General features: G+C 45.4%; 1 protein-coding gene across 2 annotated transcripts in view; it reads right to left on the bottom strand.

Annotated features, from left to right (window-relative positions):
- The window catches only part of LOC137424620 (SERPINE1 mRNA-binding protein 1), a 51,925-nt gene extending 45,783 nt beyond the window's left edge, over positions 1-6,142 (bottom strand). For both annotated transcript variants that reach the window (XM_068112265.2, XM_068112256.2), the window contains exon 1: positions 5,774-6,142. In XM_068112265.2, the coding sequence (XP_067968366.1) occupies positions 5,774-6,035 (262 nt within the window). In that variant the 5' untranslated portion in view covers positions 6,036-6,142. The remainder of the gene's footprint in view (positions 1-5,773) is intronic.
- Between the last annotated feature and the right edge of the window lie 8,812 nt (positions 6,143-14,954).

Consider the following 14,954-nt stretch of genomic DNA (forward strand, 5'->3'; position numbering starts at 1 on the left):
CCAAGCAGATGGCAGATGACCTTGAGCAAAAGAGAGGGTGAAGAGAACAGAAAGAGGGAGTGAAAGAGCAGAAGAACATGATTTTAGGACCCGTGGGCTGATGCCGTCAGGACCAGTTGCAGAATCAAAATTTGGTTTCTTGTGGAACATTTTCCATGCACACCTGTCTTTGGAAAGTTTTTTTTTTGCTCATTAGGTTCAGGATACCTTCTCTGGTTTGTTGTATTTGTGTTTGTGCACAAATTGGATTCTATAGTCTGTTGCACTTTTCACATACTCGGCCAAGCCTCCAGTTGTCATTCTGTGCAACATTAGGCCGCAACCTCCTCGTCTCGGCCGGTACATCGATTTTTCCAGAACATTTTGTGGACCGTGAGGAGTTTCCTCGTTTTGATAACTCCGGTATTGCTGTGCTTCGTTGTCCAGCTCCCGTATTGTTTTACTGGGTGTGTGCGTGCGTGTGTGCATATACAGAGCACAAGTCAAAAGTCTGGAAACAAATGTACACGTGCACACACACAAATCTGACCAGTCTTCGCCCAAGGGACAGGACCTGTTCTCAGTAATTAGTTGTGGCTTCCTTTTTCTTCTTTCAATATGACAATCATTTTTATCAAAGAAACATCAGTGTTAATCAATATTTTTTTTTTTTGCAAAAATGGCTTTCACTCACACTTAATGAGCCTCGATAAGTATCTGCCAGCAATTATTAGGACCCCATTTTGTCCGGTTCCTGAAAGCTCTCAGTACAGGAGACTTCATCCGACTGCAGACAGACTATTTTCTATAAAAAATGTTTTAAAAAATATATATATATATAATTAAAAAAAAAAAATTATAAATTAAATTATTATTATTAAATATTTATTATTAAAATATTGAAATTATAAAATTTTAAAAAAAATTTTTAGAAGTATAATTTAAAAAAAAAAAAAAAAAAAATTAAATTATTATTATTACATATTTATTATTAAAATATTAAAATTATAAAATTAAAAAAATTTTTTTTTTCTATAAACCTTGTTACTTTTGTCTGTCTTCCTAATGTACTCATCTCAACGTCGTTGCTCAAGGTGGAAGGGCAAAATATCAACAACAATCTTGAGAATAGCGGCGGAAATACCACACATGGAATAATTTACTGTCGTATACTTTATATCTAGACGAGCACACTTTTCGTAACAAAAGCTTAACTTCAGCGCTGGACTGACTTTGACAGTGCGCACATTCATCTACCTTGCATTAGGATGACATTAGAACAAAGTAGTGTTCAACATTTTAAAAGACCAGGTGTTTTGATTCTGATGACTCATTCCAATAATAAACAAATTTATTGCTAAATTAGACAAAAATGAAAGCTGTAGTGACATTAACCTTTTGCCAAAAATTACTTAGGGTGTGGGTGTATGGTGTTGGGGGGGGAGTGTTGGCAATAGTTATATTTTACCCATGACGGTGAACGCCAGCGGAAACCCTGTACATACTAGCAGATAAATCACAATCACAATCAATAACACACACACACACACACGCACACACACACACACACACACACACACACACACACACACACACACACACACACACACACACACACACACACACACACACACACACACACACACACACACACCAATTTGCAGCTGGCAGAGCAGGGGTGCCTTTTTGATGTCGATATTGTTGCTGGTGCATTAGCATTCCAGCGTTTCACTTTTCATTTATGATGAATTTTGCACAACTAAGAGCCTTCCACCATGTTTTTTAAAAAACGAACAAAAGCAAAGTGCTTTGGCATTCCCATCACAACAATTGGATCATGACAGTGATCACAGGTTCAAATCCCACATACACAAACACAGACACAAAAAAACACCAAAATATCCTCTGGTTATCCATACAAAAGCACACTGATCCTCACCCTGCACAAGTGAAAAGTACAAAGCTCCCCATATGAACCCTAACAAACCATCAATATTTCTTTCCGTCAAGGTGAAATTAGGGCAACATAGCGTAGTTCCTTTGAGCCGGCAGAACAGGTTCAAATATAGGGTGTCGTGTCTGTTAAGAACTGATGCAAAAAATAAAGTTATACTATTTTTGCTCCACATGTAGGGAAGTGCAGTACAGGCAACTAGATCTAAACCCTCTGGTGAATGAAGGAAGAAAACTAACCAGCCAACACCATTTGGGAGGTAATGACGCAAAGGCCACAGCCCTTTGCCCCATATACCTTTCCCCCAACCCCATATACCTCCTCAGACTCCAATTTTTCTAATGCCTTGAACAAACATTGGTACATCATGGGTGATTATGGTTGAGGTCAAGTTTCATCGACCTTGTGGGTGTAGTTTCTGAGCAGAAAGCAAAAAATGATTTGGGGGGAGGAGAGAGCCCCCCTAGAACCGCAAAGGGGCAGATTTTTTTCATGCCATGAACAAACTTTAGTCACAACACAACAAATATCATTTGTGCCAAATTTGGTCGCAATCCCTTAAGCGGTTTCAGAGAAGAGGTTTCAAGCATTTACGGACTGACGGACGGACGGTGTGCCATCGCATAAGCCCCCCTGAACTTCGTTCAAGGTGAGCTACCCATTTGGTGCCCGTGCATAGTGAAGGACATCTCAAGTATCCTAAAGACTGTGGCATCCCATCAAGGACAAACACCGACGGGTGTGTGTGTGTGTGCGCGCTCGCTCGCTTTTTCATTACGGCCATTTGTGATGGCAGGCAACCACGTGTGCCCGTGGCGTTGAGCGGATGAATCGCTGTTTTCCAGCCTGGACCTGCCCCCAGTGACTAGTCCCACGTGTATGGCCACCAATTTACAGAACAGGCTGATGAATTGACCGAAGCCAAAGCAACCAATCCAAAAACGGCAATTTCAAAGAAATGTAGAGTTTGAAGGACAAGTGGAGCAAGGGCTTTGTCAGCCAGCTGGCATGGTCATGTATTTAAGGAATAGAGTTGTGATGAATGGTGAGGAGTTGATCCGTGTGAGCAGAAAATGGGAAACACACGGAGTCACCATTATGAGGTTGACGGTACAGCACATACAAATAAAGAGGTGGTTGCACAGAGGGTTGCACAGCCACAACTATTCCAATGTGGACAATGGACAGTGAGGAATGAAGTTATTGACATGCACAGCAATACCATCTGGACCACCGGGACAGCGGAGGGGTCCGTCAAAGCGGAAGAGAATAGCTAGGGAGATGCGCAGCGCAATCGGAGACATCGTGTGGAAGGAACATTTCTGTTAAGGACAATGTATACTGGAGCAGCAGCAATAACATGAATCGAGAGATCAGTAACATTAGAACATGGACTATTGGTGGGTGATCCAAGCTGTCAGGGAGGGAGGAATGGGGGCGGGTGGATGGGCACGGCTGTCGGCCTGTGGATGGATGACGGGGTTAAGGGCCACCATTCAGCAACGCAACAAAATGGGATTACTTCTCTGGATCGCAAGTTCAGTCTTTCCTCTTACGAAGCAACCGGATCTCTAAGCATTCGTTTGCATTCCATCCTGGTCACTCGACTACGGCAACACTGCCGTCTCTTACTCAGCCATGGACGAAGGCCGCAAGTCTCAAACAAGAGGTCAGGATTGTCTCCTCAGGCATTTCAGAGGCAAACTTGGCCTCCGACTTTCATTATATTTTCGACTTTTTCAAAAAAGTTTTTGAAAAAGTAAAGATTTTTCAAACAAAAACCGTTCGATGTCATGTGACACTACATTGACTAATAAGAAGTCGACAAGCCTTGAACTTCGCTGCATGGTGTTCCTCGTAGTCTTGGAACGCTCTTCGGCACATCCACGCTTCATGGGACTACTCGGGGGAGGGGGGGGGGGGGCGGCTGTTGCGACAGGGCTCAGTGGAGAACGTTTCACCAACAATTAGAAGTGGATAATTTTAAGTATTCCTCATCCTACTTTTAACAACTACGCAAAACCCCGGCATTAAGTAGGGTACGAAAACAACACTTACAGGTAATAAAAAACAATTAAAAACGCCATTTTGAGTAGGGGAAACGAGCTACCGTGCTCGAAACCTTAGGGCATGCATGCTCGATCAAAGTCAAAAATGGAAATTGCCATTTGGTCCAAACCCTCCTTTTGCTTCTCACCAGCTTCCCCTACTTGGGATGCAATCGGGAAAAGGTAAATAAACAAAGCAAAAACAAATGGCACACCAGCGTCGAATGGCATTGCTAATGGGCGTGGCCCCGAGGCACAAACTTTTAAAACAAGCGTCATTTAACAAATTAAATAATGGATCGCCAAACGCTTTTCCCAGCTCACGTGTCACGTTCAACCACAGGCGAGCGCAGGTACCGACGCAGAACCTCCAGTACTCTTCTACATTCGACAAATATTTATTTACGATATACCTATTATATTTATTTAATTAGTTCGATCTGTATATTCATATACCAGAACACCAAATCCCCACGACAGGTAAGGGTATGTTATTATCCTCTGTGGGGTATATAGATTACAGTAGATTATTGGCTCATATCGTGCTGTCATCATAACATAAGCGTTATTACTTTTGGTATTAGAAGTGGAATTGGAAAAACGCACACAACAGCTTATCCCAATACGGATAAACACCTTAACACTGCTTTCTACCAAGACAGAAGCCCCCTTTGGAATGGGGGGCAAATTAAGCCGCTACAACCCCCATCTTGCGACCCTCAGTCCTCCTTTCAAATTTGGTTGCGATTGGATAAGTAACGACCGAATATGTCGTGGTCAGACAGAAACCGATGGTCTTCCGAGGTAGGAACGACTCACCTTGGCCAACCGATCAACCTTTCAGAACTGCAAGGTGACAGATGAGGTGGGGAAAAGAAGAAGAATACCAGACAAGTGAGAATAAAATTCCGTCCGAAGGCTTCCTGTCATCGTGCACGCAGGGTGCTGCATCACGGAGCACGCAGTCAGCAAGTGCCTGGTAAACACTTAATGCCAAATGGGGTTAAATACGCGAAAGTTGTTTGAGTGAGGAGGAACCGCCATTGTTTATTTATTTTCAGACACGATGCAAAATAAATGGAAGAGGAAGAGGAGGCGGCGGCGGCGGCGGTGGGGGAGGGGAGGGGAGATGGTGATGTTACATTTGAGGAGTACGTAATAAATAGACGTCCCCTTCGCCAACGCCACTCACTAGCAGACACGTGCTTCGGAGTTAATTAATTAATGTGCTTTATACCGAGTGAACACTTGAACCTTGTTGAAGGGACATTCAGAGCCATGACGTCACATGTGGATAACTTTTCGTTCGCTTCTGGAAACATCGATTCGAGTATTAAAGCAGCACGTCAGTCACGACCAGGTGTCACGAACGACCTTTTTCCCTCCAAAACTCGAGCACGAGCACAGGAACATTTCGCTTTCCTCGTGCGATCGCATTTACCTGATGGCGAAGCGGTACGCCAAACACCCTCCCACCTTCCGAAACTACTCACAAACACTGACCCTACTGAAAGTTTCGAAGAGCACGAGGAGCGGGAGGGACGAGGTGTTCGAGGGTCGGGTAAAGTTCGCACCACGAGATGAACGTCAGACCACTAAAACATCGCACAACGACCCCGACGTCCCCTTGCGTCGCACTCCCGCCAAAATAGGACCTCCTTACCAGGCCCAAAGCCTCGGAGACCCGTGCCCCGTTAGGCCTCCCCATTACAAACAACGTGCTCGCCGCCGCCATGCCCGAAACGACGCACCGACCCACAACACAAGCACACGGCACATCGGGACGACGTACCTTCTTTCCTGGGCCCAGGTAGGGCGGGCTGAATTGGCGGCTTCGGTTCGACCACGGGACTCGGTAGAGGAACCTTCCTGTCCTTCTGCGACTCCTTCTTCGGAGGCAGTTTAGCTGCGGCCGCTGCCTTGTTCGCCGCTTTAATTTCCTTCTTGGCCTTGGCGGCCTTGAGGATGTCGAAGGGGTCCGACTCGTCGTCCAATAACTGGTCGAAACGGTTCGTGATGGCGCAGCCGAAGCCTTCCTGCATGTTTCCCGGCATGATGCCTCGCTAAAACACCGGATTGCGCTCCGATGCAGCGCGTTCGGCTAAACGCCGCGCTTTCCTTGGTCCGTCGCAAGATGGCGGCGCCAGGAGGAGGGAGGGACGTGCGCGGGGGATTCTGGGTATTATCGATACATTTAAAAAGTGCTTTAACGATCGCTGCGAACTTTACGTTGGGATTGTTCTTCGCCTCGATTTGACTTTGATCGCACTAAAGGTTTGGGCTTCTGATTGCTCAGAGAGATTTTTTGGTTGTTGTTGTTCCTTTAACTTCATTCTTATCTTGAATTGATAACTTTGAGGTGATGGGAAGTTTATTTTAATTGTTGGTTGCACCGAATAACCCGTTGACTTGTACTTGGTGACTGTACAATGTACATTTCAGCGTCGTGAACACAAAATGGCAAGTAACCAGGTAACCAGCCTCGGGGACTTCATCGCTGAAGTGTTCACCCCGAGTCTGCGACGGACGCGGTTCCAACCCCGGCCGAGTGAACATGAACGACTTGAGCAAACAAAATAACCATAGGTTGGCAAGCGGTGCTCAGGTTTCAAGGGCCCAATGGCACAAATATGCCATAAAGATTTACCATAAAGATTTACCATAAATGTTTACCTTGGGTAAACCATTCGGTACCATTGACAATGGGCAAGTTCCTTTTTTGTACCGTAGACTAAACTATTGACTTACCATTTGCTTCTGGCATACCATACCATACCATACCATACCATACCATACCATAGGATACCAATTACAAGCTGTTTTTATTTACAGTCTAATGTTTAACATCTCTGCTCTCTCGGTCCTCCAATCCTCCCCAGCAACTCGAGGAGTGTGTTCAGTTACCAAGCAGCTTGCTATCGCTTGCCAAGCAGGCCGTCCCTTATCAACAGTTTCATTGGAGTGCTTAAGCCGCTTGGCGAGCGCTCCACAGGCTTATTAGTCCCCGACCCAAAAAGGACTGACTCTTGGTTTGCTCTCCGTTTGACCTTCTGTCCGTTCCTCTGTCCCACCTGTGGTTTTCTAGAGTTTTTTTTTTACATACCATTTGACATATTGTCAACTGAAACATGATATATGGATTTATTATGATAAGTTACAAAACAAGTTTGAGTTTTCGGCGTTCCGCCAAGTTTTCGCAGAGTTATGCCCTTTTTACTTGGAACAAGAACAATCGCATGGGGACCGGTAGTAGGGAACATGTATTGCAAAACAATTCTCCTTCTTGGTAATGGAACACATCCTCTGGATACATACGTTCTTCCAATTGCTGTTTTGTATGCAACCTTTGGCCTGGCTGCTGGTTGAATCATTTCTGGAAGCACGGCTGTGGCTCTTTTACCAGTAAGCTGGTACTCATGCATTGCTCACCTCGGAAGGATGACAGGCTGAGTCAACCCACCTGGTGTTATTTCAACGACACGACAGGGGCTCAAACTCAAGACCCTAAGATATTAAGCCAGCTACTTTAACAGTTAAGCCAACAACAGACTTGTTCTTCCAGTAACCCCTTTTTGGTTAAACTTCCGAAATTCAAACCCACTGCACACCTCAACTCTTTTACGCGTTGCTTCTCCAATTTATGGAACCACCTTCCAAGAGACTGTTCCATCTCACTCTTCTTCCCTCCAGGACTTCAACCAAACAGTGCAATCTCTTGTCATCCCCAATTCTGACCCAAGATCTTTATTATCCCAGTTAACCTTTCCTAACCCAGCCATCTTTCCTAACCCATAATCAAGACTCTCTGCTCACCTTCACTCCTTCATTCCTCTTTTCTCCCGCCACTGGAACAAACTCCCACACTCTCTTCAATCCCACTCCTCCCTCCAGGTCTTTAAAACAGCTGTTCACCACCATCTCTTATCTTCCCCAATCCAAAACCTTGATCTTTTCTACCCCCACTAATTTCACCCCACATCTACTTTTTTGAAATACCGACTTCTTTCCTGGAAGTCCTTGAAATGTCCTTGTGTTTTATACTTCTCCCACCTCCCCCCAAGCCCTCTCCCTCCCACAGATCTCCCGATGTCCCTGCTCTCAAAAGTTGTGTTTGTGAGCTTCGCCCTCTCTCCCCATCTTGTCTACCACTCCCCTTATTATATGTTTTGTGTGTCTGTTTTATTTTTTTGTGTGATAAATGTTAGCTCTTTCACGAGCCTCGATCCTGTATACCAAAAAAAAATCAAAAAAAATCTTACTTGCTAGTTTCAGTTTCCTCTCCTCTTTTCCTGTTAATTTATTCCCTTGATGTTTTTCCCACTGTCAGTTCTACCTTGCTCTTCTATTAGCCTTGCTCCTGTAAAAAAAAATAAACAAGAAGATGTCATGCAGAGCATGATACTTGCAAAATCCACCCCCTTAAAGCCCGAAAAAAGGTTGCAATTGATCCAGCAAATTGTCCATTTCATCAAGATCAAAATTGACGATCTTGATCAAAGCTCAGGTCAATTGGATGAAAAGGAATGATTTTTAGATTAAAATTGATGATTTTAGAAGTTTGACCTAGAGTTGACCTTTGACCTTTTGACCTTAAAAATAGTTGGTTTCTCAATTCAGTGAGGCACTATGTAAATGCTGGTAAATTTTCAAGTCAATCGGATGAAAATTGATGATTTTTCAGATGAAAATTGATGATTTTAGAAGTTTGACCTAGAGTTGACCTTTGACCTTTTGACCTCAAAACTAGTTGGTTTCCAAATTCAGTGAGGCACCTTGCAAATGCAGTTAAATTTCAAGTCAATCGGATGAAAATTGATTTTTCAAATGAAAATTGATGATTTTGGAAGTTTGACCTTGAGTTGACCTTTGACCTTTTGACCTCAAAAATAGTTGTACCCCAATTCAATGAGGAGCTATGCAAATGCTGTTCAATTTCCAAGTCAATTGTATTAAAAATTGATGGTTTTTCAGATGAAAATTGATGATTTTGAAAGTTTGACCTTGAGTTGACCTTTGACCTCAAAAATAGTTGGTTTCCCAATTTAATGACTCGATATACAAATGCTGTTCAATTTTCAAGTCAATCGGATAAAAAATGGGGATTTTTAGAAATTGGACCTTCAGATGACCTTTGACCTCAAAATCAATAGGCTTCTCAATTGTGACGACCTCTACAACTTTGTGAAGTTTCGTGAAGATCGGTTGAAAAGTCTGACCTGTAGGCGACTGACATACAGACAGACAAACAAACAGACAGACAGACAGACACACAAGACCAACCAATATACAGACTTGGCATTTAATATGGAATATTTTTTTTGTGGGGGTGAACTTACTTTTCAAGATGTCTTAGAACCAAAAGTTCATTGGAATTATGTTGAAATTATTCTAGATTTTGTTAATGTGACCTTTAAAAGAAACAAAAACCACATTTGACATTTCTAAACAAATAAATTGATCCTTGAAAGTGATGTAAACTGATATCGAACTCAATTCATGGACAGAACAGTGTTAAACTTCTGTACGTTTTCCAGAAGTAGCTCTTTATTTTGCACATTAGCCAAATTTTTTTTTAACAAAAACAAAAGTTAAATTACGACTGGGATTACGGACAGTAAAATTACAGTTCAGTACTTCGTGTAACCCCCACGAGCATTCAGGAGAGCACGTACACGTTAAGCCTTAACGGTTAAGGCATGCTGTTCACGAGATTTGCCAAGGTTTGGACAGGAATCACTTGCCATGCAGTGACAATAGCCTGCTGAAATTCACGCACAGAGGTCGGCTGCTGGTCCAAGTGGTCGATTTGACGCATTAATTCTGCCCACAACTTCACTATCGGATTCATATCCGGGGACATGGCAGGCCACTCCATATGCTCTACACCACGGTCAGCAAGAAAGTGTTGGATCATGCGAGCATGATGAGGGCGTGCATTGTCATCATGGAAGACAAAGTTTCCTCGAAAGGCTGCACGAGCAAATGGAAGCAATGTTTCTTCCAGAATGGCCCTGTGCTTGAACTGGTTCAGGTTTCCATTCAGAACAACCATGTCAGTTTTGCCCCCTGCATGAAAAGCAGCCCAAACGGTCACCCCACCACCTCCAGCTTGGACTCTTAGCACTTGGACTCTTAGATTCTCCATACAATCTTTGTTGTAGGCTTCATGCACTTGTCTGCGCACTCGGACGTGGCCATCTTGACGATAGACCAGAAAGCTAGACTCATCACTGAAGATCACGTGATTCCAGTGTCCTGGCTGCCATTGACGGTGCTCTCTGGCCCACTGCAATCGGCACTGGCGGTGTTGTCTGGTCAGGCATGGCTTTCTCAGGGGACGCCTGGCACGATAGCCTGCTTGAACCAGTCGTTGGTTGACTAGCCTTCTGGATACAGGCACATTTGTCAGTTGCTGCCACTCAGCCCTAAGCCGATTAGCTGACTTGGTACGGCCATTGCGGACTAACCGGTGCAGCTGGCGATCATCCCTCCTTGTGGTTCTGCGGGGACGTCCTGGCCTCGGTATTGGAGTAGGGACACCCCTCTGAGCATTTCGTTTCAGGATCTTTGACACCTGACCTTGAGTGATGCCATACTGCCGAGCAATAGCACGCTGTTTCATGCCGTAATTTCGTAAAGCCACCACTCCATGACAAACAGCATTGTCGAGTTGACGGACCATCTCCAGAGGAACCGGAAATAACTTTTGAAGACGTGCAGCAGTTGTTTTCCACTAATACAGAACGCAACAACCCTTGTATACCCGACTGAAGCCAATCATCAAATGCACCTGTCCGTACATTTTGCCACGCCACCTGTGATATAATCCTGTTGTTGACTTCTTGCTGCGACAGACAATCAGTGACATGGTTCTTTTAACAAATAAATCACCAAAGTGTAAAAGAAACTCACTAGATTGATATATTGAGTTAAGAAAGTAAACCCAAGTCAAGAAAAAAAAAAATTCCCATATTAAATGCCAAATCTGTACTTGAAAAATCTGCGATTTTCGCAAGTAATAAATAAAAGGACTGACCAGTCCTCCATAATGGCTTCCTGGAGGGAGCCAGTATCTAAAACTCTGCAAATTATTGTCTCCAACAGCCAATGCACTGGGCTTGCTGCTTTCTCACCCCCAACAGGTTAATCAAACTGGTCTCCTTCCAACAGGTATATATTGCTACGGTTTTGAGATTTGTACAGTAAACTCAATAAAGGTTAAAGGTTTGCCCCCCATAGTTAGTCACACGAGCAACATGTAGCCTCATTTGTAGTATAGTTATGTCTTAGTATATGTGAGAGTAGGCCCCTTCCAGTGTTAATCCTGCGTTGTGTAAAGACAGGAGGATAGGCCCTACTTCTACAAACCATTCCACGTCCATAGGCTCGATCCATTGCGGCTTAAAAGCCCTGGTTATGCTGGGCACGAGTTAACACGAGGTGGGCCTCGGAAGGTGGAGGGTTGAGGTCGGCGCAGCGGCGAGGCGATGACGGTAAGAATGAGCCACCAATCAGGGTTCACAGCGTGTGGCTGCAGCACTGATTCACAGGGCGTGGTTGGAACATCGATCGGGATAAGAGGGTTGGCAATAAAACCCTTTGCGCGAAGCCCCCACCCCAGTTATTGGAGAGGTGCGCTGAAAGAAGTTACGAGCTCTGAGTTCTGAGAAGGGAGAGGCGCTTGAAAGGACTGGCAGAGGAGAGAGAGGACGCGCTTGAAGAGGATCACTCGCACTGTATGAACTTGGTTACGAGGGATACGTGGGCACAGCCAGGGCGTTGATAACTTGCGCGGTTCAGCCAAAGCGAGTGAACGCGGCTGAATAACCGCCAGCCGCGCTAAGTCCGCCCTCTACCGTTCGCCCCGAGATTACCCGTTTGTTCGAGCGACACAATACGAGTTCCTGCCTTTGCCTACCTCCATCTTTGCGGGACGTGCCGGGGACCGTGGAGAGTGAGACGGGGCCGATCCTGGACGACCACCATGGCGCTGGAGAACTCCTGCCCATCTGCAATCCCCGTGTGAGTGTGTCAGACGGGCCCGTTTGTCCTTGGGTATTAAGAAATAAGGCTGTCTAAGCTTCCCTGTGTCTCTTCGTCCTGTACTGTATATATGTGCCATAATAATTAAATCTATTTGTTCTTCCTTTTCTTCTGAATTCGATCGTCTTTGTGATTTCTCCATTGACTAAGCGTGGCACGAATAAAACCACTTGCATCGGGTTCCACTATCTATAACGGCGCGGATCACGTGTACGCAAACCGCTCGGCGTATCACCATCACACGTGGTTCGTGCGAGGCTTATTTCCTCGCTTCCAGGGCAACGCTAGTACTTAGGTACAAGCGAATTTGGTCCCGAAACCCTATTTGGCGCTGTCTGGAAGGGACGTAATAGGTCTCGGGTCTTTACTGACCTGGGTCGCGCCAGGTCAGTAAAGACAAGGGGATTAATCCCCCCTTGATAAGGGGAGAAGGCCGGCGACAGATCCGCAACAATATGTATGGTCTCTTAATCCTCTAACATATATTGTTGGATCATTCACTTCCTGCTCTCAGATTCCCAAAACCATGTCTTGTTTTGAGACTTTGATGTATCTGGGCGGCGGGCGGGCTCCCAGCAGCCACCCCGAAGAGCTGGCTCGCCACTCCGACGAGCTGGCTTGCCGAATCGATCTTGTCGGCCTCCCTGGCGAGGTCGCGGGGGTTCGTGATGGTCGTGCTTGCCTGGGCGACCCGGACCTGGGCCGGGAGCTGGCGGAGAAAAAGCTCTTGGAAAAGGAAATCCGAGGGATGCTCGCCGAGCAACGCGAGCATGTTGTCCATACGTTCGGATGGGCGCGTATCGCCGAGCTCAGGAAGGTCGAGCAGGCGTCGTGCGCGTTCAGCCGGGGAGAGGGCGAAAGCGCCCAGAAGAAGTGCCTTGATGGCGTCGTACTTGCCGTCAGCGGGCGGGCTCTGGAGGAGGCTCAGGCAGCGGGCGGCGGTCACGGAGCCGAGCGCGGCGACCACGTAATGGTATTTCGTGGTGTCCTACGTAATGCCACGCAGGGCGAACTGTGGGTCCGCCTGAGCGAACCAGACGGCGGCATGTGCTTCCCAGAAAGTGGGCAGTTTGAGGGACACTGCCGTGTCCATCGCGTGTCGTAAACTCGGGGTCACCAGTGAAGGAGCAGCGCTCCTGCTTGAGACGGACGAAGTGACGGACAAGACACAAAATCGTCCGAGAAGATGTTTATTGTATAATCATCTCGGGAAGTCTGAAAGCTCGTTTATCGGGTTCGCATATATATATCCAAACCAAAAAGCATACATCAGAACCAAAGCCACGCCTCTCAGGCGAGGCACGCTTTGGTGGTCATGTGACCGACAGGTGCAAAGGATTATAACCTCGGCGCCGCGGTTTGGCCGCCGGTTACGTCACCGGCTTGGGCCAGGAGATTCTGTTGCTGGTCTCGAGCTTTGGGGGACCCATGGGTCGCTCCAATGTACCTGTACAGGTTTATGTACCTGCTAACCTGCAAAGTCGTCTCGCTTTTGAGGTTATTTGTGGTACCATTTTTTTCCCCCTCCAAATTTTGTCCTTTCTACATCTTAGACGTTTTCCGATTGCGATTCCTCCTCCTCGCTTCCAAAAACAAATAAACAAAACCCCAATTTCCCTCCAAGCACGATATCATTCTACATTCTACCTTTACTTCCGGTATCTTTCTTTATTTCTGCCTTTTCTCAACAGCTCCAAACTGAATCTTCATTGAAGGAAACGCATCTTCCTTTAAAAGTTTTTTCAAACATCAAAATGATTCACTCTCCTTATTTCTCCGTCATGGGTACTACACATGTTCTTCTTCTTCATGACGTCCTATTCTTACTCCTCTTCTTCTTCTTCACAATGCATATTTTGCAAACATGGCTCTCACCGAAGCGCTTTGCACATCAACCCTAGTCCCTTTCATACAGCATGACCTTTTCCGTACCTTCAACAACAATTCCTTCCAGCCATCCCGTGATCTTTACCTCAGAATGTTAAATTTGGGAATTCTAAGAAGTCCTGCAGTGTGCAGAGGTTGGCTGCACATGACAATTAAATCTCCTTGATGTTATTTTACAGGTGACAGGTCCCTTCATGTCAGTACCCAGCCCCACTCCCACATGCATCCTTCCAATCCCACCCTTTCTACGTGTCCTCCTCTTCAGCATCCCCACACTTCATATTCCCTCTTTCTGCATCCCAATCTCACCCCAACTGATGAAATCTTCCTCCTCATCCAATCTTTGTCCAAATCTTGTCCTTCAATCCTGATAGGTTTCGCACTCTCACTCGATCTCTCTGAAAGGACTGCACGGCAAACCTCGTATTAAGACCTAGTAGTAGTTGGGCCCCATAAAAAAGTATTAGCTTATCACCCTCGCGCGCATCACTTTTGGTAGAATTCCGATATATATATATATATTTTTTCGATCGCCTTTTCGGACTTTTTTTTGCTCGAAAATTGGACGATTCCTTCCGAATAACAACGACCGATTCCTTTCGCGCTCCGAAGTTTTTACTTTATGCGCATGCGCAGTTACCATAATGACTGTTCAATCCCTTGTGTTAAAAAAAAACAAAAAAAAACGCCCTCCTTCATCACTTCTCTAGCTTGGATAGCGTAGCGTTACGTGATAACATAATACTTTTTTTTATGGGGCCTATACCTGGGCCACCGAAGGTGGACGGAGGTTATGTTTTCACCCCCTGTGTGTTTGTCTGAGTAGGTGCCTTTAAAAGTTGTGGACGGATTCCAACGAAACTTGGCGGACAGGTTTGGTGTGTGACAAGGACGAATCGATTCGATTTTGGTGAAGATTTGAAAACGGATCCGGATGCAAGAATTTTTTTAATTTTAAGTGATTCTTCACCATTCACCATTGAGAGATGAGAGTAAAAACAATATATAGCACGAGATTTCAAAAAGTTGTGGACGGGTTCTGA

The sequence above is a fragment of the Myxine glutinosa genome, chromosome 1, assembly GCF_964187855.1.
Source record: "Myxine glutinosa chromosome 1, kmMyxGlut1.1, whole genome shotgun sequence".
Classification (NCBI taxonomy): domain Eukaryota; kingdom Metazoa; phylum Chordata; class Myxini; order Myxiniformes; family Myxinidae; genus Myxine; species Myxine glutinosa.